Source organism: Danio rerio, chromosome 19 (genome assembly GCF_049306965.1).
Source record: "Danio rerio strain Tuebingen ecotype United States chromosome 19, GRCz12tu, whole genome shotgun sequence".
Classification (NCBI taxonomy): Eukaryota; Metazoa; Chordata; class Actinopteri; order Cypriniformes; family Danionidae; genus Danio; species Danio rerio.
The window spans coordinates 7,709,431-7,733,883 of record NC_133194.1 but is presented as its reverse complement, the minus strand read 5'-3'; the positions used below and the strand labels follow the sequence as shown (position 1 = coordinate 7,733,883).

The window sequence follows — 24,453 nt, the reverse complement described above, 5'->3', positions numbered from 1 at the left end:
ATTTGTATATTGATGGTCCAGGATCAACATAAGTGAATTTATATATTGATGGTCCAGGATCAACATCAGTGAATTTATATATTGATGGTCCAGGATCAACATCAGTAAATTTAATTACTTGATGGTCCAGGATCAACATTAGTGTATTTATATGTTGATGGTCCAGGATCAACATTAGTGAATTTATATATTGATGGTCCAGGATCAACATTAGTGAATTTATATATTGATGGTCCAGGATCAACATTAGTGAATTTATATATTGATGGTCCAGGATCAACATTAGTGAATTTATATATTGATGGTCCAGGATCAACATAAGTGAATTTGTATATTGAGGGTCCAGGATCAACATTAGTGAATTTGTATAATGATGGTCCAGGATCAACATCAGTGAATTTATATATTGATGGTCCAGGATCAACATCAGTGAATTTAATTACTTGATGGTCCAGGATCAACAGTAGTGAAATTGTATATTGATGGTCCAGGATCAACATTAGTGAATTTATATATTGATGGTCCAGGATCAACATTAGTGAATTTATATATTGATGGTCCAGGATCAACATTAGTGAATTTATATATTGATGGTCCAGGATCAACATCAGTGAATTTGTATATTGATGGTCCAGGATCAACATCAGTGAATTTATATATTGATGGTCCAGGATCAACATCAGTAAATTTAATTACTTGATGGTCCAGGATCAACATTAGTGAAATTGTATATTGATGGTCCAGGATCAACATTAGTGAATTTGTATATTGATGGTCCAGGATCAACATTAGTGAATTTGTATATTGATGGTCCAGGATCAACATTAGTGAATTTATATATGGATGGTCCAGGATCAACATAAGTGAATTTGTATATTGATGGTCAAGGATCAACATTAGTGAATTTATATATTGATGGTCCAGGATCAACATCAGTAAATTTAATTACTTGATGGTCCAGGATCAACATTAGTGAAATTGTATATTGATGGTCCAGGATCAACATTAGTGAATTTGTATATTGATGGTCCAGGATCAACATTAGTGAATTTGTATATTGATGGTCCAGGATCAACATTAGTGAATTTGTATATTGATGGTCCAAGATCAACATCAGTAAATTTAAATATTGATGTTCCAGGATCAACATAAGTGAATTTGTATATTGATGGTCAAGGATCAACATTAGTGAATTTATATATTGATGGTCCAGGATCAACATTTGTGAATTTGTATATTTTTGGTCCAGGATCAACATTAGTGAATTTGTATAATGATGGTCCAGGATCAACATCAGTGAATTTATATATTGATGGTCCAGGATCAACATTAGTGAATTTGTATATTGATGGTCCAGAATCAACATTAGTGAATTTGTATATTTTTGGTCCAGGATCAACATTAGTGAATTTGTATAATGATGGTCCAGGATCAACATCAGTGAATTTATATATTGATGGTCCAGGATCAACATTAGTGAATTTATATATTGATGGTCCAGGATCAACATAAGTGAATTTGTATATTGATGGTCCAGGATCAACATTAGTGAATTTGTATATTGATGGTCCAGAATCAACATTAGTGAATTTGTATATTTTTGGTCCAGGATCAACATTAGTGAATTTGTATAATGATGGTCCAGGATCAACATCAGTGAATTTATATATTGATGGTCCAGGATCAACATTAGTGAATTTATATATTGATGGTCCAGGATCAACATCAGTGAATTTATATAGTGATGGTCCAGGATCAACATTAGTGAATTTATATATTGATGGTCCAGGATCAACATTACTGAATTTTTTATATTGATGGTCCAGGATCAACATCAGTGAAATTAATTACTTGATGGTCCAGGATCAACATTAGTGAATTTATATGTTTATGGTCCAGGATCAACATTAGTGAATTTATATATTGATGGTCCAGGATCAACATTAGTGAGTTTGTATATTGATGAATATACTGAATTTGTATAGTGATGGTCCAGGATCAACATCAGTGAATTTGTATATTGATGGTCCAGGATCAACATCAGTGAATTTGTATATTGATGGTCCAGGATCAACATTAGTGAATTTGTATATTGATGGTCCAGGATCAACATCAGTGAATTTGTATATTGATGGTCCAGGATCAACATTAGTAAATTTATATATTGATGGTCCAGGATCAACATCAGTGAATTTGTATATTGATGGTCCAGGATCAACATTAGTAAATTTATATATTGATGGTCCAGGATCAACATTAGTGAATTTGTATATTGATGGTCCAGGATCAACATTAGTGAATTTATATATTGATGGTCCAGGATCAACATCAGTGAATTTAATTACTTGACGGTCCAGGATCAACATTAGTGAATTTATATATTGATGGTCCAGGATCAGCATTAGTGAATTTATATGTTGATGGTCCAGGATCAACATTAGTGAATTTATATATTGATGGTCCAGGATCAACATCAGTGAATTTGTATATTGATGGTCCAGGATCAACATCAGTGAATTTGTATATTGATGGTCCAGGATCAACATAAGTGAATTTGTATATTGATGGTCTAGGATCAACATTAGTGAATTTATATATTGATGGTCCAGGATCAACATCAGTGAATTTATATATTGATGGTCCAGGATCAACATCAGTAAATTTAATTACTTGGTGGTCCAGGATCAACATTAGTGTATTTATATGTTGATGGTCCAGGATCAACATCAGTGAATTTGTATATTGATGGTCCAGGATCAACAACAGTAAATTTGTATATTGATGGTCCAGGATCAACATTAGTGAATTTATATATTGATGGTCCAGGATCAACATTAGTGAATTTATATATTGATGGTCCAGGATCAACATTAGTGACATTAATTTCTTGATGGTCCAGGATCAACATCAGTGAATTTATATATTGATGGTCCAGGATCAACATCAGTGAATTTATATATTGATGGTCCAGGATCAACATCAGTGAATTTATATATTGATGGTCCAGGATCAACATTAGTGAATTTATATATTGATGGTCCAGGATCAACATCAGTGAATTTATATATTGATGGTCCAGGATCAACATCAGTGAATTTATATATTGATGGTCCAGGATCAACATCAGTGAATTTATATATTGATGGTCCAGGATCAACATTAGTGACATTAATTTCTTGATGGTCCAGGATCAACATCAGTGAATTTGTATATTGATGGTCCAGGATCAACATTAGTGAATTTATATATTGATGTTCCAGGATCAACATCAGTGAATTTATATATTGATGGTCCAGGATCAACATTAGTGAATTTATATATTGATGATCCAGGATCAACATCAGTGAATTTGTATATTGATGGTCCAGGATCAACATCAGTGAATTTGTATATTGATGGTCCAGGATCAACATCAGTAAATTTAATTACTTGATGGTCCAGGATCAACATTAGTGAATTTATATATTGATGGTCCAGGATCAACATCAGTGAATTTGTATATTGATGGTCCAGGATCAACATAAGTGAATTTGTATATTGATGGTCTAGGATCAACATTAGTGAATTTATATATTGATGGTCCAGGATCAACATCAGTGAATTTATATATTGATGGTCCAGGATCAACATCAGTAAATTTAATTACTTGGTGGTCCAGGATCAACATTAGTGTATTTATATGTTGATGGTCCAGGATCAACATCAGTGAATTTGTATATTGATGGTCCAGGATCAACAACAGTAAATTTGTATATTGATGGTCCAGGATCAACATTAGTGAATTTATATATTGATGGTCCAGGATCAACATTAGTGAATTTATATATTGATGGTCCAGGATCAACATTAGTGACATTAATTTCTTGATGGTCCAGGATCAACATCAGTGAATTTATATATTGATGGTCCAGGATCAACATCAGTGAATTTATATATTGATGGTCCAGGATCAACATCAGTGAATTTATATATTGATGGTCCAGGATCAACATTAGTGAATTTATATATTGATGGTCCAGGATCAACATCAGTGAATTTATATATTGATGGTCCAGGATCAACATCAGTGAATTTATATATTGATGGTCCAGGATCAACATCAGTGAATTTATATATTGATGGTCCAGGATCAACATTAGTGACATTAATTTCTTGATGGTCCAGGATCAACATCAGTGAATTTGTATATTGATGGTCCAGGATCAACATTAGTGAATTTATATATTGATGTTCCAGGATCAACATCAGTGAATTTATATATTGATGGTCCAGGATCAACATTAGTGAATTTATATATTGATGATCCAGGATCAACATCAGTGAATTTGTATATTGATGGTCCAGGATCAACATCAGTGAATTTGTATATTGATGGTCCAGGATCAACATCAGTAAATTTAATTACTTGATGGTCCAGGATCAACATTAGTGAATTTATATATTGATGGTCCAGGATCAACATCAGTGAATTTATATATTGATGGTCCAGGATCAACATCAGTGAATTTATATATTGATGGTCCAGGATCAACATTAGTGAATTTATATATTGATGGTCCAGGATCAACATCAGTGAATTTATATATTGATGGTCCAGGATCAACATCAGTGAATTTATATATTGATGGTCCAGGATCAACATTAGTGAATTTATATATTGATGGTCCAGGATCAACATTAGTGAATTTATATATTGATGGTCCAGGATCAACATCAGTGAATTTATATATTGATGGTCCAGGATCAACATCAGTGAATTTATATATTGATGGTCCAGGATCAACATTAGTGAATTTATATATTGATGGTCCAGGATCAACATCAGTGAATTTATATATTGATGGTCCAGGATCAACATTAGTGAATTTATATATTGATGATCCAGGATCAACATCAGTGAATTTGTATATTGATGGTCCAGGATCAACATTAGTGAATTTGTATATTGATGGTCCAGGATCAACATCAGTAAATTTAATTACTTGATGGTTCAGGATCAACATTAGTGAATTTATATATTGATGGTCCAGGATCAACATCAGTGAATTTATATATTGATGGTCCAGGATCAACATCAGTGAATTTATATATTGATGGTCCAGGATCAACATTAGTGAATTTATATATTGATGGTCCAGGATCAACATCAGTGAATTTATATATTGATGGTCCAGGATCAACATCAGTGAATTTATATATTGATGGTCCAGGATCAACATTAGTGACATTAATTTCTTGATGGTCCAGGATCAACATCAGTGAATTTTTATATTGATGGTCCAGGATCAACATTACTGAATTTGTATAGTGATGGTCCAGGATCAACATCAGTGAATTTGTATATTGATGGTCCAGGATCAACATCAGTGAATTTGTATATTGATGGTCCAGGATCAACATTAGTGAATTTGTATATTGATGGTCCAGGATCAACATCAGTGAATTTGTATATTGATGGTCCAGGATCAACATTAGTAAATTTATATATTGATGGTCCAGGATCAACATCAGTGAATTTGTATATTGATGGTCCAGGATCAACATTAGTAAATTTATATATTGATGGTCCAGGATCAACATCAGTGAATTTGTATATTGATGGTCCAGGATCAACATCAGTGAATTTGTATATTGATGGTCCAGGATCAACATTAGTGAATTTGTATATTGATGGTCCAGGATCAACATCAGTGAATTTGTATATTGATGGTCCAGGATCAACATCAGTGTATTTATGTATTGATGGTCCAGGATCAACATCAGTGAATTTATATATTGATGGTCCAGGATCAACATCAGTGAATTTATATATTGATGGTCCAGGATCAACATTAGTGAATTCATATATTGATGGTCCAGGATCAACATTAGTGAATTTATATATTGATGGTCCAGGATCAACATCAGTGAATTTAATTACTTGATGGTCCAGGATCAACATTAGTAAATTTGTATATTGATGGTCCAGGATCAACATTAGCATAACTGTCATCATTGGGATTTGAAAATAAGGGACAATGAATCGTTCATTTATTTAGATATATTTTTTTATTGCATTAAATAACAGGTGTCACTTGACACCTGTTAAAAATGCCACATCTAACATTATAATGAGAGCATTTGACTGCTTTCCTAACCTTTTATGCTCATTTAAGACGAAGTTAGTTGTGTTTGAAAAAAGGCCCACCAAGATCGATATGTATATATTTTATTATTTTTAATTATGAGTATATGTCTGTTTAAACTCGCACCCAAAATCCAGACTTTAACTCTGCTTCAAATCGTGTGTACAGAATCCGTTTGGGAAACAGTGTCTATTTATCACTATGTAGCGCTTCAGCTGACAGTCCTGCACCATTATATGACTGTTTTGAGGATTGTATAGGAGGGGCAATGGCACCTGTAATGAAAAGGAAAAGGAATTGCGCTGTTTTTCATATTTATTTATAAGTGTTTTCATTCCTAAACAAAGCGAAAGCACAGAACAGACTCACATTTAAGAGCAAGGGGCGGCCCCTGGTGGTTCGGTGGTATGGGTTGTGTATAGGGAGGCTCGGCTCTTCAAAGAAAGACTAAAAATACGGGAGAAATACGGGAAAATACCTTTACAGGATGATAATAGGATTGAATTGTAACATACAGGAGAATCCCGGGAAAAACAGGAGGGTTGACAGGTATGCAACTACCTACTAGTGTTGCGAAAGTTCCCCTTAAGAGAACAAGGGAAGGGAATTTTGTGAGTGTGTTTCTAAAAGTGGACTGGAACCCAGCCAGTGTTGTCTACGTGAAGTAGTATGAAGTATAGATCAGGCTTTAGTCACCTGTGGTGTTTTCATTGCATGCTTTTGTCATGTGTTATATGTAGTCCTTATATTCCTCTTGTCTTATTCTAGCAATCTGTAATGTCTAATGTTGGTGATTCTTATGGTCAAGTTTCATGCTTAGGTAATGAAGCTGCACTTACAGTGGACATGCAAATATTCTGTAGAAAGTGTAATCTATAGAAAGTGCAGAAGGCAACTAGTTCAAGACCTGAGGAGCATCGAAAAATACAGCAACCATAAGTTAAGGGGGGATGGACATTTGGCTGTATTAATCAGCCTGTCGGAGCTGAAGATTTATGCCGGTGAAGGTGTCGACAGGCAACTGATACATGATCACATTAAAGCAGCCAGCCAGCTTAATCAATCCGAGCCCGCTAAGGGACAATCTCTCAAAAACCTGGAACGGATGGCCAAGTATGCAACTGTGAAGGCCAGCTCTTTTTTTTTTTAAGGGTTGTCAGATTTGGACGTTTTGCCATCCTATTGGACCTTCGCTTAGGACAGTGAGCTGGAGACAATGACACTGAGTGCTTGAAAACGTATCATTAGTGCCAGACTGTCAGCGTTTGGCCCGGTGAGCGGCAATTCAAGCTATTTTTTGGCTCAGATGAGATACACATCGTCAGGCGCCATTGAACACCCAGTACCAAGTGGGGAAATACGGACAGATTCTAATAGGATTCAATTGGTCTTTTTTTTTCTTTCCCTGTGTGCCGTCAGAGCGTGACTCAGCTATATTAAGGCTGCATCTGTAAGAGCTGTTAGGTAACATCATAATCTGGGAATCTTTGCGAATGTGGTTAAAATAGTGCGCTTGAAGGTCATGGCTTGAAGACGCATTCGCAGTCCATTCTCTTTGACAATACAAGACTCTTAATAGGACAGCAGTTACATTTGACCTAAAGGCACGGCAGCTAAATGGACACTCCTAGAAATGCTGCTAATGGCATCCTAGAGGATTTTAATAGCCGTAATTTCCTGAACAACAAGATTATTTGTATTGTACCAAAGACTTGATGAGTAAATCCAGCGCAATTATCTGTCCGTTTATGAGGATCTTTAATATGATGTTGTTCAGTGGCCTGTTTTTGACACAGTTTCTCGAAAAACCTTTGGATGCTGCTGTGACATGCTATTGTAATGGCAAAAGGACATAATGTCATGTTATTGCACTGTTATCGTGGCTGACTAAACCATTAAGTTTATTTTTCCCCTTAAAATGAAATAAATATTAAGTGAAAGTAAAAAAAGAAAACGATGACCTGGTTGCCAAGGCAATATTTCTCATTAAGATGATATAATAAAACTGATGTAAAAACTATATTTATTTTAAATAATGAAATGACAAAAATACTGAGTAAATATTTTTGAAAATTAAAAAGAAAAATGGAAAACAGAGAGAATCCAAATATAAAAGCTGATTCAAATGATTTATAAAAAACTAAAATGATGTATCGATGGTATTAAAACCGAATGTTAATTAAAGACATTAACCAGCAGGCACACAACGTCATAAGATATTAATATTAGGTTAGATTTAGGTCAGGACGTCCGGTGAGGAGTATTTAATGCTTAGCCAGCGATGTCAAATGATGTTGATATTTGGTTGATTTCAGGTTGTGTTGGAAAGTGACCAAAATCCAACGTCATATTGAACTTCAAATACTAACACTTATTTATCAGGTATGGCAACCAAACATATGATAGACGTCACAGTGGTATCGTCCACACAATGTCAATCTGTAACATCATTAGACTTTGATATTTGGTTGGTTTTAGGTTGTGTTTTAAAGTGACCAATATCCAATGTCGAGTCAACATCTTAAACCAACATCATATTCGTCAGGTATGGCAACCAAAATTCAATGCCTGATAGTTGTCATAGTGGTACTGTCCAAACAATATCAAGCTGTAACATCATTAGACGCTGATATTTGGTTGATTTTAGGTTGGACATTGGACATTGACGTCGGCCTGGCGTTGGGTTCTGAAGTTAACCTGATTTTCATTTCTAGATAAAATGCAACGTCCCCCACAACGTTGGGGAACAATGTCAATTTGACATCATGTTGACGTACTGTATCTGCTGCTGGGTATAAAGCAGTATTTAAATAAATAATAAACCCAAACTTAAGCCATAAACATCTTGGTTACACGAACAAACAAGAACAAAAAACCTTAACAAAACATTAATTCTGTCGGCGCCAATAGCCTAGTGGTTAGTGCGTCAACACATAGCATCGAGGTGCTCGCAGCGACCCGAGTTCGATTCCCGTCTCGAGGTCCTTTGCTGATCCATCCCCTATCTCTGCTCCCCACACTTTTCTGTCTCTATATCTCCACTGTCCTATCAAAAATAATAATATAATAATATATTATATTATAATAATAATATAATATATATTATAATAATATAAAATAATTGTTGTGCAGGCGGAGAAGCGGTGGCTCAGTTGTTAGAGCTGTCGCCTCACAGCAAGAAGGTTCTCCCTTTGTTCGTGTGGGTTTTCTCCAAGTGCTGCAGTATTCCTTACAGTCTAAAAACATATGATATAGGTGAATAAACTAAATTGGCTGTATTGTATGTGTATGTATGTTTCCCAGTACTGGGTTGCGTGTGGAAGGGCTGGATAAGTTGGTGGTTCATTCCGCTGAGGTGACCACTGATGAATAAAGAAATTAAGCCGAAGAAAAATGAATAAATGTTGGGGAGGCAATATTTAATATATTTATTTAGCTTAGCTTGATGTACTGATTAGAATGTTGCTGGTTAGAGCCTGATAGGTCAGTTGGCATTTCTGTGTGGAGTTTGCATGTTCTCCCCGTGTTCACATGGGTTTCCTTCGGGTGCGTGGGTTTCCCCCACAAGTCCAAAGACATGCACTTAGGTGAATTAGGTAAGCTAAATTTGCCGTAGTGTATGTGTGTGAAAAAGTGTGTATGGGTGTTTCACAGTGATGGGTTGCAGCTGGAAGGGCATCCGCTGTGTAAAACATATGCTGGATAAGTTGGCGGTTCATTCCACTGAGGCAACCCCAGATTAATAAGGGACTAAGCTGAAAAGAAAATGAATGGATGAATGATTTACTGATATTGAAATATACATCAGCAAAAAAAAAAAAAAATTAAAGACAAATTTAGCAACACAAAAACGAACAAAATTGGGATTAAAAATTCCACTTTCTGCAAACTAAAACACTGCACTTATTCAACATCTTTAAACGAGAAACTGAATCAATGAGTCTCTGAACTCAGAAACCAGATCGATGTAATTTGCAAATGAAGCAGTCAGGGGAAGAGTGTTTTTTTGGACCAAACTTTTAGGCATTTAAAATTAGCAAAACTAAGCACTTTTGAAATTCTCCCTTTAACTCTTTAAAATACCCAATTGGATGTTGTTTTAGTAGGTGCCATCTTGGAAATAGGCAAATGTAGCTTCCCACCACGTCCAATTCCAGTGGTTGTTTTCAAGATGGGAGATTTCCAAGCTCTGAGAAGACTCTAATCAAACACCTGCAACAGCTAATCAAGGTCTTTGGGTTCAGTTGAAAATTACAGCAGGTGTGCTGGAGCTGAACGGTGGAGAAACGCAGACCTCCAGATGCAGGTATACGACTGAGTGTCCCAGATATTTATAATGGACTTTCCATTTAAATTATTCACACTTTAAAAAGCTTAAAAGACCACCTTCAAACAAAATGTTGTGGCTTTTAGTCCATGTTTTTTTATTAGCCATGAGGTTAATATGCTAATGCACTCCTAGCGGTTAACACAATTAGCATTTAGCAGATATATACACATTTAAAAGTCTGTCTCTTTATGTCAGTCTGTCTCTCCGGGGAAAAAAAAGCACCAAATATATTGATGACTCATGTTGCACTCCGCAGACTTCAAGCAAATGCACTCTCAAATGAGAATATTCAGTAGGAAGCATTTCCTCGGGTATTTAAAGGCTTAGCTAACTCATAAAATGCGTTTTTTCTTCAGCAGGATGTTATTAAGAATTTTATTTTTTCTGGAAACTAGTCTTTGGTTGATTCATAAAATAAAAGTCAGTGTGTTGTAACTTTTTGAGAGTCAAAAAACCCCCAAAACACACAGGCAAAACTAAATTAATACCTGGGATACATTGAAGTTTTATGAATGTAAACAAGTTTCACCATTTGACGAGTGGATTAAAGTGAAATCGTTGTTCAGTTTCTTGCAAACACCAATCGTTTCACTTTGTAAGATCCAAGTTAGGGATGACAACAATTAATCAACTATTGATTAAATGTCAGAAATCCTTTCAATCGATGCTCTTTTTGCGTATGTGACTAACATGCAAAGCGTACAACAGATGTGAGGAAAAAACAAAGCGAGGACACTAAAGTTTATTACAGACTCTCTGGTTTATACTTGGAGAAACAGAACAGATGATCAGCTTACCATCCAGGGTTTGGTTGTGTTTCATTGTGGACAGCATAACGAGACTCGTTAATTATCTGAAATTGATCAGTATATCATCTAACTCAACTGGTGCATGTAGCTTGTAAACACATAATAAATAAATATTGATGTTATATCCATGTGAGGTAAAGACTGGTGAGGTGGTCCATTAACTAAAAGGCACAAGCCACTAACATGTCATTAATATTCATGAGTAAACTTTAGCATTTAAATTGTTTTTTTTCTTAATATTCACATCCTATGCACATTTAGGATGATACCATATGCTTATAGTAAAATAGGAATGAAAAAGAAAATGTTCACACTCATGTAACCGTATATCAGAAATGGCACTATTGACACGTTGTATATTAGCCAGTACATTTAATGATTAAACACTTCAACTAAATTACCAATCATTGATTCTTTTAACAATCCTATTTACAGTAAAAACATTTCTTGTGAGAATGCTTGTGTTTCGAGTCATTTGCCCATCCTGTCATGGCAGTTATAATGTGCCTGAGGCAGACATGTCTCACATTTTAAGGTTAATGAATAATCAATTAATGGATAGTTAAATTAAACAACGATTGATCAGGGAAATGTGTGGAAATGGACGTCCCCAATGTCAGTGTATCGTCAGGGATCCTTAGGTATTGATTTTGTTTTGTCCTATATGTCGTTTTGACTCTTAAAGCAGCAGTAGACTTCTGAATCACCAAAGACGACACTTTCATTTTATTTTACTTAACATCCTAAGTAAAACATTAAAGTAAACTGTGAACTACCCCTTAATTAAAGTGCACACAGGCTGCATACTCCAAACTTAACAGCACGTCAAGCCTTTTTTCTACGCCAGTCAAGACATTATAAGGCAACAATGTTTACCTTGTCGAACTTCCAGTTAAAACTACAAACATATAGTCAAGCAACAGTTTGCTCATAATCGAAGGGACGCTGGATTTCATTTGACAGAGAATCTCCCGCGCTCTGCATGCTAATGAGCGCGCGCGTAATTGCGCAGATCAGTCAATAGATGGCAGAGCGAGGTCACTGATTAGTATGCAGGCCATTCCCAGAGGAGAAGAGCACTGAATTCATCAGCCCTGTCCTTCATTCCTCCTTATTTCAATAAATCGCCTTGTTTTTGACAGTCAATCAGCCACACTTATGAGCGCCCGTGTAAACATGAAGACAGCCAGGCAATATGTAGTTAAAATAGATTAACGTACAAGTTGAGATTCAGAAAGAACGACTAGAACACGTAAAAAGCCAAGCCGTCTGATTTATATTGTCTGACAATTTTTCCTGTGTGGGAAATTAACTTTTTTTTCTTATCACTGAACAGTCGCCCCCTGAAATTGAATTTCTGAAGCATTTCTTTTCATCATTCACCCTTTATGAGGGCATTTTTTTAAACCACACGAAACAGTGTGTCGTCTATTTGTCATGAAAGCAATTAATCGAAATAAATTGTCGAGTATTACAATGACAAAGGGAAAAACGCTCGGATACAATGTGTTTCACACGAACAGTCGAAGTTTGTTAGATTATACAGTTGTTCACAATCAGAATATCTGATTATATACACTATTCGAAATCAAAACAGTGCTGTATAGAACGCTATACATTGTACATAATCAAACATTTACCTCAGGGGCATTTCCCATCCTCAAAACAGCCACAACCACACAATCATTTTAACCCAGAAACCCAGATATATGTTATATCCGTGCTGATATCTCACAATCCACAAGTTTTAAACTTCAATAGTCTTCCATTCCTTCTAAAGGCGTGACGCGCAGATGACATCACGAGCACAGCTCGCGCTCACGGAGCTCGCGATCGAACAGAACAAGTGAGCGAGCAGGAGGAATCAGCTGCACATCACGAGCACAATAACATACCTGTACACACACTCTCACACACACACTCACAGCTCTCCCGAGCACTTGAAGAGGACCGTAGATTGAGATTCCCATCTGACGCGCCTCGGCAGACCGCCTCGCAAAGTGAAAGAGATTTTATGCGAAAGTTTCCAGGATTGGTTTAACCTCCCGCGGACACGAGCGGAATGAGCGACTTTACGATGATAAACTGTTGCCTGGTTCTGGCCGCGTGTCTTCTGTCCAGCCAAGGTAATGTGACACACTAACTTGTGGGTCAGTGTTTTTTCCTATATTCATGGCTCTACCGGATATTGGTGTTTAGATCTAGAAGCGATTTGCAGGATGTTTACCTCACAACATGAAGTCGCCCGTCCCGAGTGTATTGATACGCAAGTTGCACGCCCGCGCTATTACGCTGCTTCCCGCATCCACAGCTTACCTGCTTATCTGGGTTATCCTGGTCAACTTAATGAGAGCCGCTGACCGTATAACCCGGTCTCCATGTTACGCAAGGTGTGGCCTGTCGTGATCAGTTTCTTCTTCTTCTACACGCAGCAGGTGTAATTGCACGTAATCACCTAGTTCATTAACAGTTTTAAACTTTTATGTGTATTAAATATCCTATGCCATGAGGTATAATGCATATCAGAGAATGGGAATGCAACAGGGTGCAGTTGTTAAAGGTTTATGACAGGTCTATTTGCTGAATGTAACTCCTCCAAAAATGATGTCTGAATTTTTTACGCGGGTCTTCTGCTATTTTGAGATACCACTGTTATAAAATTGCATTTTAAGTTGCCGTTCCCCTTATTTGCCACAGTAGTCTCGCTTGTGGTGATGGTCCTAGACATTTCTTCCCTGGTGGTTTGAACATCACAGTGATTTGATGGCGTCTCAGAGGGGCTGGTTTCCTCTGATAAGGAGAGACATGTCTGCGCTGCTGCGTATAAGCCAGGGCTACACTGCAGGACTGGAGCTCTGCACTTATTTAAGGGCTCAAGTTTCTTGTTGTGTGTTGTGTTAAGCACACACTACATTGACAGCTCAGTTGTCAGCTAGATCATTGTTTAGCACTGTAGTTATGATTGCATTTTTCGTACAAAGTTGTGCCTAAATATAAAATGCAGGAGAGTTTTTTTTTAATATTTGCACACAACGGGCAAACATAATTTCTAAAGGCTATAACTATAAAGCATAACTAAGAAAAAAATATATAAATATACAGTGATTGGTATAATTTAATACACCATTTTGAAAATTAATATTTTTATTCATTTCTTAGTTAATATGGGTAATATAAGTTGGTGAATTTGAACAAAACTGATTTATTAAACAGATATATGTATTAAAATAATATTTTAGTCACAGAACATATTTAGAAATGGAAAGATAATGCATTTAAATTCATGCAAAATGTTGCAAAGAAAAATAGCAAACTACAACATTTCAACAAAAGTGTATATATTTGTAGTTTTTCTCGATTTTTGCTATTTTTAACTTTTTTTATTTTATATTTTTCCCTTACATATAAATTTGGGTGTATTAATTTTTGAACTATTATTGTAAGTTATTTTGTTAGATTAGCTCCCGATTTAGCCTCAGTACTGACTAAACTATTGTATATGCACAATATAATATTGTAAAGCATCCTATAGAAAATATTAATCAAAATGAGGGATTTGCTGAGCACTGTTACCCACCAAAAAATGTTGCTCCGGAATACCATTGGCAATAGCCAAAAACACATTGTACAGGTCCAAATGATCATGCGCACAAAAACATTGTAATAATGTACAGATCATATTTCATGAAGCTATTCTGTACATTCCCCACTGTCAATACAGTCAAGCCTAAAATAATTCAAACCCCTGGTAAGTTCTGACTTTTTTTTCCAACAATTATTGCTCTTGTACATCATCTTAATATCTTTTTGGAGAAGCCGGTGTCATTTCCACTCACAAAACTTGCTGGTTGAATAAAAGTAACTTTAAGTGAAAAATTGCCAGGGGGATGAATAATTTCAGGCTTGACTGTTTCTATATATAACTCCATTTTTGATTAATAATATGCTTTGCAAAGAACTTAATAGTCCTAAAATTGACCCCTTTAGTACCTAATTTAGCTTCCACACCAATTGATGGTAATCTTCTGATTATTATAAATGCTTAATTAATTTGCCTTCTGCTACTTTAAATGCTTGAAGTTGGGTGGATCTTGATTAGTGGCCAATTACTTTCATTTGTCAGTTGAACAATTGTATTTAAAATGATAACAACAAAACTGCTCATTATAGTTATATAACTTTAAACTGGTCCTTGGTGTGAATGATACTTAAATGTGGTAAAGATTTTTAACGTAAGACATGTTGCTCTTTCATCCATTTGTTTGCACTCTTCACATTAGTTTTTGTCATTGTTGCTTTCCTCCTGTTGGAACAGTCTGCGGTGCACACCTGACAACAGGTTGAGCAGCTTTCAAACCAGTTTCACAACAAACCAGTGTCAGTGTGTACACACTTCAAACAGTTAAATTGCATGCCAACAACATCCTCAGCCAACAGTGTGTTTTTTGTTTACAAGGATATGTAGATGCAATGAGCGACTGTAAATGAATCCCATTTCTGTGTGGTCCCCATGCACATATTTTACAAGAAATAAGACGTGCATCTTGGCTGTTGGATAAATGAGTTTTGGATGGATGAGTCCTGGCACCACAATTAGTCATGCCAAGTTTCCAGTGCCGCTCATCTAGCGTGGGCACACTCTGGGGTTCGCCTCTATTAATTTCTTGGTGGGATAAGGCGTTTTACACCTCAGGAGGAACGAAGTGTTATTACCATGCGCACAAGACTTTTTGGTAGCCCATTAATCTTGTTGGTTCATGTCAAAGGTTTGTGTATTAGTTCTCGGAGGGGATCTTCGGGGGTGAGGTGAAGGTTTCTGGCAGTTGTCATGGAGACCCCTTTTCATTAGGGATCTGATGGCATCCATCTTGTTTTAGAGTCTTTGAGGGCAGTTTAGAACATTATTACAGAGTGCTTAATTCAGTTTGGGATCAGGGAAGCACGACGAATGGAAGTAGATACTTTGCTTATTGGCTCCCTTTGGTCTTCCATTACCGTCAGAAGCAACAAATGTCAGCGCGGCGGCAAAGAGTAAGTCCCGCACAAAGGCGTGATAATGTAGTTTCTTCCTTTTTTCATCCCGGCGAACAATGCACTTCTATGCCAACAGGTTCCCAAGAACAAAAGACCTCAGTGTGTGCATTGTGCAAAAGAGAGAAGAATGAAACGAACACCTTCAGAAGAAACCTTTCTCTGTCTTCCCCTCTGACACTCACCCACACCCACGTCCAGCATGCAAGGAGGACTAAAATTGCTAGCCTTTGAATGAGTGCCCTTTCCCCACTCCCCTCCTTCTTCTTCTTTTTTCTCCCCTTGTGTATTCAGAGCTCCGTCTCAAGCCTTTGTTCTGGTGGCTTTAGTGATTGGATGCCATAAAGCCCTCTGTCTCTTACACTTTCATTGTTTATGAGGGTCGGCAGAGTGGAGTGTAGATCTGGAAGAGCGTTTTTCTCTGAGTGTGTTGATGGAAAAAGTTCCCTCAATTTATCTTTGTCTAACATGGTTTGCAGACTACATCATCGCCCCATCACTCTGAAGCAATTCTGAGTTTTTTTTGTAATGCAGATTATACAGCGGGGAAAAATAAGTATCGAGCAGATCAACATTTTTTTTAGAAAACACATTTCTAAAGGTGCCGTTGACTTGAAGTTTTCACCACATGTCTCTAACAACTAAAGTAATTCACCCAGTCCTTAATTTGTGAACTGCAAGGTCCCAGAACAGATAAGGGTAATGTATCTGGCATGCTACCTGAGGTATGAGGGGGGCAGGGGTGTCTCGCGGACGAAAGTGAAGAGGGTTGGGGAGTCCTGGAAGGAAGTGAAAGTGAACAGCGGATGAGTGGAGGAGTGCGGTTGAGCAGGGAGATCGGTAAAATGAGGTGCCGGATCTGATTTTAGAGGTGGCGGATCTGGTGTGTTCTGGCACAAATTAAGCCCTGAATTCACCCATACAAAAAGGACATAAATAATTAATTTAGATGTGCATTGTGTTATAAAATTAAATGACACAGAGAAAAGGTACCGAACAAATGAAGAAAGGAAGGTGTAAAATGACATGGAACGCCCAGACAGTAGATGAAATCTATCGTTATTAGAAAGAAATAACCTAAATAAGGACTAAATGTATGCTGTGTGTAGTTTTTCTGTAATCCTGATTATGGCCCATATCTACTGAGTGATACGGTATGGTTCAGTATGCTTTATTGGCTGTTTCCACTGTCAAAAGGTACCAAAAAGCGAAACGTACTATACCACTTTTTGGGTACATTTTCGAATGTATACCTAGCGCAACAATAAGGTATTAAAAAGGCGAAGCGAGACGTGTAGCTGAACGAAAGAGCTCATGTGCGCATCTATATTTGAAATAACTTCTTGACCTGATAATAATAACATGCACGTGATTATTTCAGAAACGGACAAACGTGGTAATGACGTGCGAAAAAACAAAAGGGCGAATGATTCTTTCAGCAACCTAAAACATGAACAAACTGCCATGTTTAATTATTATCATCACCTTTTGGACTATTATGAAGTTGGAATAAAGGAATTACTTTCTAACAAAAGGTTACATGTGCAAAGATTAAAGACGCAGATGAGAGGTTTGCACTTTAAAGCCAAATAAGGACTAAATGTATGCTGTGTGTAGTTTTTCTGTAATTAGTAATATATTGGACACTGTAAGGTTCTATATGTGTTCATATTTGTTGCATTTATTTATTTATTTATTTATTTTATATAATTGCAGACAACGTTACATTACATTAATATTAGCTGCTTCATTCCCAATACCTACATTATCAGATGATGAAGATGAAACCAAGGTGAACCTTTCAGCAAGACGGTGATCCCAAACACACTCTGGTTTCTAAAAAGAAAATAAAGTTGCTAGAATGGCCCAGCCAATAACCTGACTTGACTCCAATAGAAAATCATAATTTTACAGAAAAGACCCACAAAACCATCAAGATTTTTAGACCGTTACAAAAAATACAAAATTTCTTGATCTATTTCATGTCAACAGCTCCTTTAGATATATATTCACCAGGATAAATCATGACAGTGTCCAATACTGTATATTTGAAAGTCCAGAGAAGCACACCAAACACATGAATCGTTTGATAGGCGCAATCTTGCTCAGTGGGCTTGAAAATATGCTGCAGTCGTAAATGGGGAATCAGATGTTGCCACATAACAGATGGAAAATCTGTTCTGTGTCTCTGTTCGTCTCCCGATTTATCTGCGTGTCCCACGGCATGTAAGAGATACTCTCCATCTCTTTGACTCTCATGCCTCCCTCTTTTTTCCCCCCTGTGTCCTCCTCTGCCGCCCAGCACTGAGCTGGTCATACGGAGCCGTCAGTGAAGGCCAGAGGACTCCTGGAGGCCAGCCATGCCGTCTTATCACCCACCACCGCCTGATAAAATGAAGGATTTTTATATGTGGGCTCTAAGATCAGCCTCCATACTGACCCTGGGCTCATTCAAAGGCTTCTTCCACCCTCTTTAAAACTTTCAACGCCTTCATCTATATCAAACCTTTAAGCGAAGAGCAACAGGCATTGATTGTGCTGAATTGATATACCTAGAACGTTTCGGCTTGGGTTTGTTTTAAACCTTTTTAAAACTTAAGTATTAAAGGTTTGAGCTGAATGCGGTATCTAAACCCTGTGGGATGCGATTTAAGTTTTAGCTAGAACTGGCTGGTTAGGACACAGTGTTCTCAGCTAGTTTTGGAAACTGTAATGTTTTAGTTGAACTTTTAGATTTGGCTCTCATTGATGTCCATTTAAAATGTAAATGACAAGAATGCCATTCGATATTTGCACACTGCATAGTAATTCGTCTTCCTGTTTTACATCCATTTGCATATTGATTTTTGGTGTTTTTAATCATATAGTGAACTTCTTCTTTTGCAAAAAAAGTGTTTTTATTTTCACACAAGAAAACAAAATGCTAACTGCAAAGTTTCAGCAGGTTGTTTTCACACCTCTAGTTTACAAAAAGTAAGGAAAGTGAAAGAGTCCAGCTTTGTTTAGGTGGGAGTGTTGAGGGGCGGAAGAGGGAAGTGGTTTGCATGAAAAGGGGAGTTTTAATTCGAAAAAGGCAAAACAACACACAGACAGTGACTATGTTTACATGTTTACAATTGTTGACTTTAACCGCAGTTTGGCACTTTCACTTTCATTCAGAAACATTTCATGCATGCCCCCTGTGACAAACAAGATATTAGATGTGAGGAACTGCTGGAAGAGTGCAGTCTTAATGGAATGTTTGATACAGCATGCCGTATGGTAGGAAAAAAACCCTCTACATTTCTCTGTAACTTAGGGGTTACTCGCACTATTCACGGTTGAATCGCACGCTTGTCCGCCCTCCCCTCTTCCCTGGCGGCCGGCACTCACATTGCATCTGAGCCGGAGTACGCTTGTGTCATCGATGATGTGCTGGTCAGTTTAACAGAAGAGAAGCGCTCTCGCTGGGCACAGTGGAGATTTCTTAAGTTATATCATTTTATTCGTTTGACATGCAGTAACGCACAGACAAATAATTCGCCGAACAGATCAGTCACTTTTGACGATCATAGATAATACAAGTCCTCGTGCTGCAGGAATTAGGAGGTTTGCTGAAGTAAATTTTTCTGTAATTAGTAACACATCAGAGACTGTACTGGTCTGTATGTGTTCATATATGTTGCATTTGTTTATTTATTTTATGTAATCGTAGTCATTACAGGATTTTGCTTCATTGAGCTGCATTTATAATCAAATCATGTTCGTAGGAAGGTTAGTAATCAGAATCAGTTTTATTTGCCAAGTGTGCTTCACACACACAAGGAATTTGTTTTGGCTACAGAAGCTTTCAGTGTACATAAAGTGACAACACAAAATATATCTGAAAAAAAAAAGACGATAAACAATAAACAGAGATACAGTTACTCAAAAAGATCTAGATGTTAAGTTGTATGTACAGTTTGTTATAAATTATACAGGTTATAAGGTGCTGTGTACAAATGCGAATGGAGAAAGGATTGAATTGTTTGTTGTTATAAGGTGCTGTGTGCCAGTGCGTATGAGAAAGTATTGCACATGTTTATTCCACAGTAGGGGAATATTTAACTGTTCATGTGGTAGATGGTCTGAGAAAAGAAACTTTTCCTGTGTCTGGCTGTTTTTGTGCCAGACGGTAACAGTTCAAATGGGTAGTGTGCTGGGTGCGAGGCGTCTAGAGGGATTTTGCGAGCCCTTCTACTTTAATAAATATTTACTTAATGAACATTTTTACTATGGTTGGGCTGATAGACAATGCCATCGTCCATCGCCGATTGCCAATAGACAACACGATGCTGAGCCGGCATCGCCAATCCTCCGCCCCGCCCCCGTCACAAACATGCTTGCAAAAAAATACACTCTTAGGCCCCGTTTGCACTAATACGTCTTCGTGTTAGAATGGCATTTTAGAACAAAAATGATCAATATCTACACAGTGTTTTACCTAGTATTTCTGAACAGCCCTTCTACTTGGTCTGTATAGTCATGCAAACATTTGTTTGTAGAGCAAGTAATTTGACTGTTTTTTGCCGTTTATTATTCCTTGTCATTTCTCCCATAGGCGACTGAAACGAAAGTTCTAAGACAATTGCGAAAACAGGCGCACTTCCGCATTTTAGAAAAAGGTCAATACAGACCAAGTAGAATAATAAAACAAGGAAATATCAGTTTGCAACATCAAACAGCGAAACGAGCAGTTTTTAATGTCTAAAAATGAATGGAAGTGAATGAGACCGGAAGTCTCGTGCCAAAAAGATTCAAATGGCAGCGCCCACTCGTCGGCGGAGAATAAGATCAATAACCCCCCCGCTCTTTTCACATGACGATGATGGCATTGTCCATCGCAATGTTTCACATTAGACATCGTACCATGCCAAAATGGTCGCCATCGCCCAACCCTAATTTATACATAAGTATTTATGTGTATAAAGCATCTGTTTTGTGAAAAGTGCTTCTCATATGACAGGGGTGTCCAAACTCGGAGCCCTCCTGGAGGCCTGGTGTCCAGGAGAGCATAGCTCCAACCCTAATCAAACACACCCGAACAGCTAATCAAATACTTACTAGATATACTAGAACTTTCCTGGCAGGTGTGTTGAAGCAAGTTGGAGATTAACTCTCCAGGACAGCCCTCCAGGACCAAGCTTGGACACCCCTGTAATATGATATGTGATCGACTCGTACAGCTGTACTTTGATATTTTCTCGAGTGAGAATGATGTTGACTGAAACGTTTTCGTACACCACACCCACCAAAGGAGTATCATTGGTACCCTTTTAAAACACAGTGAAAACACAAGCCTGATAAAGGTGACCCGTACCGTACCATACTGTACCACTCAGTGGACATGGGCTTCTTCTGCAAAAGAAGTGTTCATTTTCACACAAGAAAACAAAATGCTAATTGCAAATCGTCTCTGTTTTGGCATTTTATTTACACACTACCAAAGCTTTAAAGTGAAAATCACGCTATAATGATTGTTGCTGTGCAAGAGCAATTTTACCCTAAGAAAAATGCAAATCTAGTTCTTCTTTGCAGCTTAACTTGTCTTAAAATTCAGGTTAGCTGTCCTTTCATCTGTCAGCTGGATTGGTGGTGGATTAAGCTCATGGAGCCCGCAAACATCGCTTTCATAGCTCAGAGGACTTAATGGAGTTCTCATCTATGCTTGGTTTGAGTAGGTACATATCATTTCTTTTTGTCATTGCTCAGGTGCTGTAAGAGAGAAACATCTGAATAATTCAGTGTACAGCTGTGAAAGTGATGTGGACCCAAGTGAATCTGCATTTTTGAAATCTCTGATTAATAATTAGATTAGCGTGTTCATACATGCGGGATGGTTGGCTCATCTTCCGTTAGAAGCATCGGTGGTGGGCATTAACTGTCTTTGCCTAAGCTAGCGCAAACTACGTTGAATCATTGAGATCCTCTTGAGGGAGGAGCTGAAATTGCTTTAATTACCGTCTGATCTTCTTCTGAAGCTTGCTGCTAGATTGACTTTCCTAGCCCCACGTCATTAACACAGTGCTTTTAATTGTACCGGCACACACGCCGAACGTGTGCGTATAGCTTTATGCGCTTAATCTACCTTTTTAATAGAAAGCACACTTTCACCTGAGAAAACCCCTGTAATTTACAGCCGTATTAACCTCATTACCAATAATAAATGTGTGTCATCCTTTAAAAGATAGCTTACAGGATTTTCTCATCTTTTTTTTTTTTTTTTTTTTTAACTGAAATGAATTTGGAGACCATGTCATTTGCAATTAAAGCTAGTTGCTTTACACTTTCAGAATGGCAATTTGCTGTCAGTTTATAAGGAACTGAATAACAGCACTGGGAGATTTTTCATTTAAAGCTCGTTTTTAAGTTAACAACTGCATTTGCAGCCAATTTAATGTGACACATTTTAGAATAAATTAAAATTAATGAGAGAAAAAAGATGATGCCTCAAAGATCTTTTTCTTCAGAATAACCTACACAGATGAATTTTCAAAAATAAACTTGTTTTTATCTGGTATTTAGATTTGTTTCCAGTAATCTAATCACAAGTACATTTTCAATGTAATGGGAAAATCCGTCGGAATTCCACCGGCATTTCTTTAAAATGATCTTGTTAGCTTAAAAACATCATATAAGCCAGTCTTGAAATGTTGGACTTTATTATGAATTGTGCATAAAATCAACGCCCACTTTTACATCAGCGACTGTTTAGCTCCACCCACTGATTCACCCTGTAGTAGGTAAAAAAACAAGAGTGAGGACCTTTTCACACCAAGCATGTAGGGATGTCAAGATTAATTGTTTCTTCGTTGCACTGCGATGCAGATGTGGACAATTCGGCATTGGTTCTGTAATAATCATAATCGGTTATTATGTACTGGCGTCATTTATCTCATATGCACTATGTCGCCGTAGCTTACTATGAGGTGAGCGTGAGTATTTACGCTCCAAATACGTCGAAACTGTGCACAATTTCACTGCGTGTGTGTTTGCTGGACAGTCTTTCACTGACACAACAGAAGCCCCTATTTCACTGCGAGTGAGAGAATGAAAGTAAACTCCTTTTCTCTCTCTCTCACTGTGGTCCATTTGACCTGCTGGCATGATTTTTCCTTCTCTTGGCTGTTACAGCGATGCTTCCGGATAGAGGTCTGCATTCCCGTGGCTGTACCGTGGGACCTGACCAGATTTCTAGCAGCGTTGAATTAAATTTCCGAATTAATCGTGGGTGCGGTCGGTAATTCTGGTGTAATTGAATGGGAGTGGCTGGTCTAACAATATCGCTCCCGAGTGTGTGTGTTTGTGTTTGTGTCAATGAGAGAGAGCTTGATGCTGTGTGTTGCTTGTTTGGTGCTGTCCATGTTTGTCTATGTGTATGTGTGTGAATGAGAGAGAGAGTGATGCTGTGTCACTTGCTTGGTTCTGTGTGTCTATGTGTGTGTGTTTATATAGATGGCTTGTTATTATGCAGCTTCTCCTACCTCAAATTCCGTTTTCCTTTTTTGATATTTGGCGCCAATTTATCAGGAAGTGACGATTTTGTTGGCTTTGTTGGATGGAAACGCTGCTTTCTTTGCACTTCTTTTATGTGATAATCCAGTTTTGCGAAGTTAATTCGCATTTTTGGATTGAAGCATTGCCCTATTTACCCCAGCATTTTTAAAGTCTGCAACACAAAGACGCTGAACTAACACTGGTTACCCGAGGTGCTTTTATACTTCAATTTGCTAGCCTGGCTTGTATCATTACTTCCATGCATATTTTTTTCCAGTGTCATAACCAATTGTGTTTTAGATAGTCATTCATTCTTTTTCTTTTCGGCTTAGTCCCTTTATTACTCGGGGATCACCACAGCAGAATGAACCGCCAAATTATCCAGCATACGCAGGCCAACACTGGGAAACACCCATACACACTCTTTCACACTCGTACACTACGGACGATTTAGCTTACCCAATTAATCTATAACGTGTGTCTTGGATTGGAAACCAGAGCACCCAAAGGAAACCCACGTGAACACAGGGAGAACATAAAAACTCCACACTAGGGTTGGGCATCTAAGCTATAATGCCGATCCGATACGCATCTCGATACAAAGAATACGATCCGATATTTTAGCGATACATTTGTGACATAT

At 37.4% G+C, this 24,453-nt stretch overlaps 1 protein-coding gene across 2 annotated transcripts in view; it reads left to right on the top strand.

Annotated features, from left to right (window-relative positions):
• Positions 1-11,580: 11,580 nt before the first annotated feature.
• The window catches only part of pvrl2l (PVR cell adhesion molecule related 2 like), a 332,887-nt gene continuing 320,014 nt past the window's right edge, over positions 11,581-24,453 (top strand). Inside the window, exon 1 of one of the 2 annotated variants that reach the window (NM_001430892.1) lies at positions 11,581-13,390. In NM_001430892.1, the coding sequence (NP_001417821.1) occupies positions 13,327-13,390 (64 nt within the window). In that variant the 5' untranslated portion in view covers positions 11,581-13,326. The remainder of the gene's footprint in view (positions 13,391-24,453) is intronic. The other variant, XM_017352250.4, reaches the window with a different exon arrangement.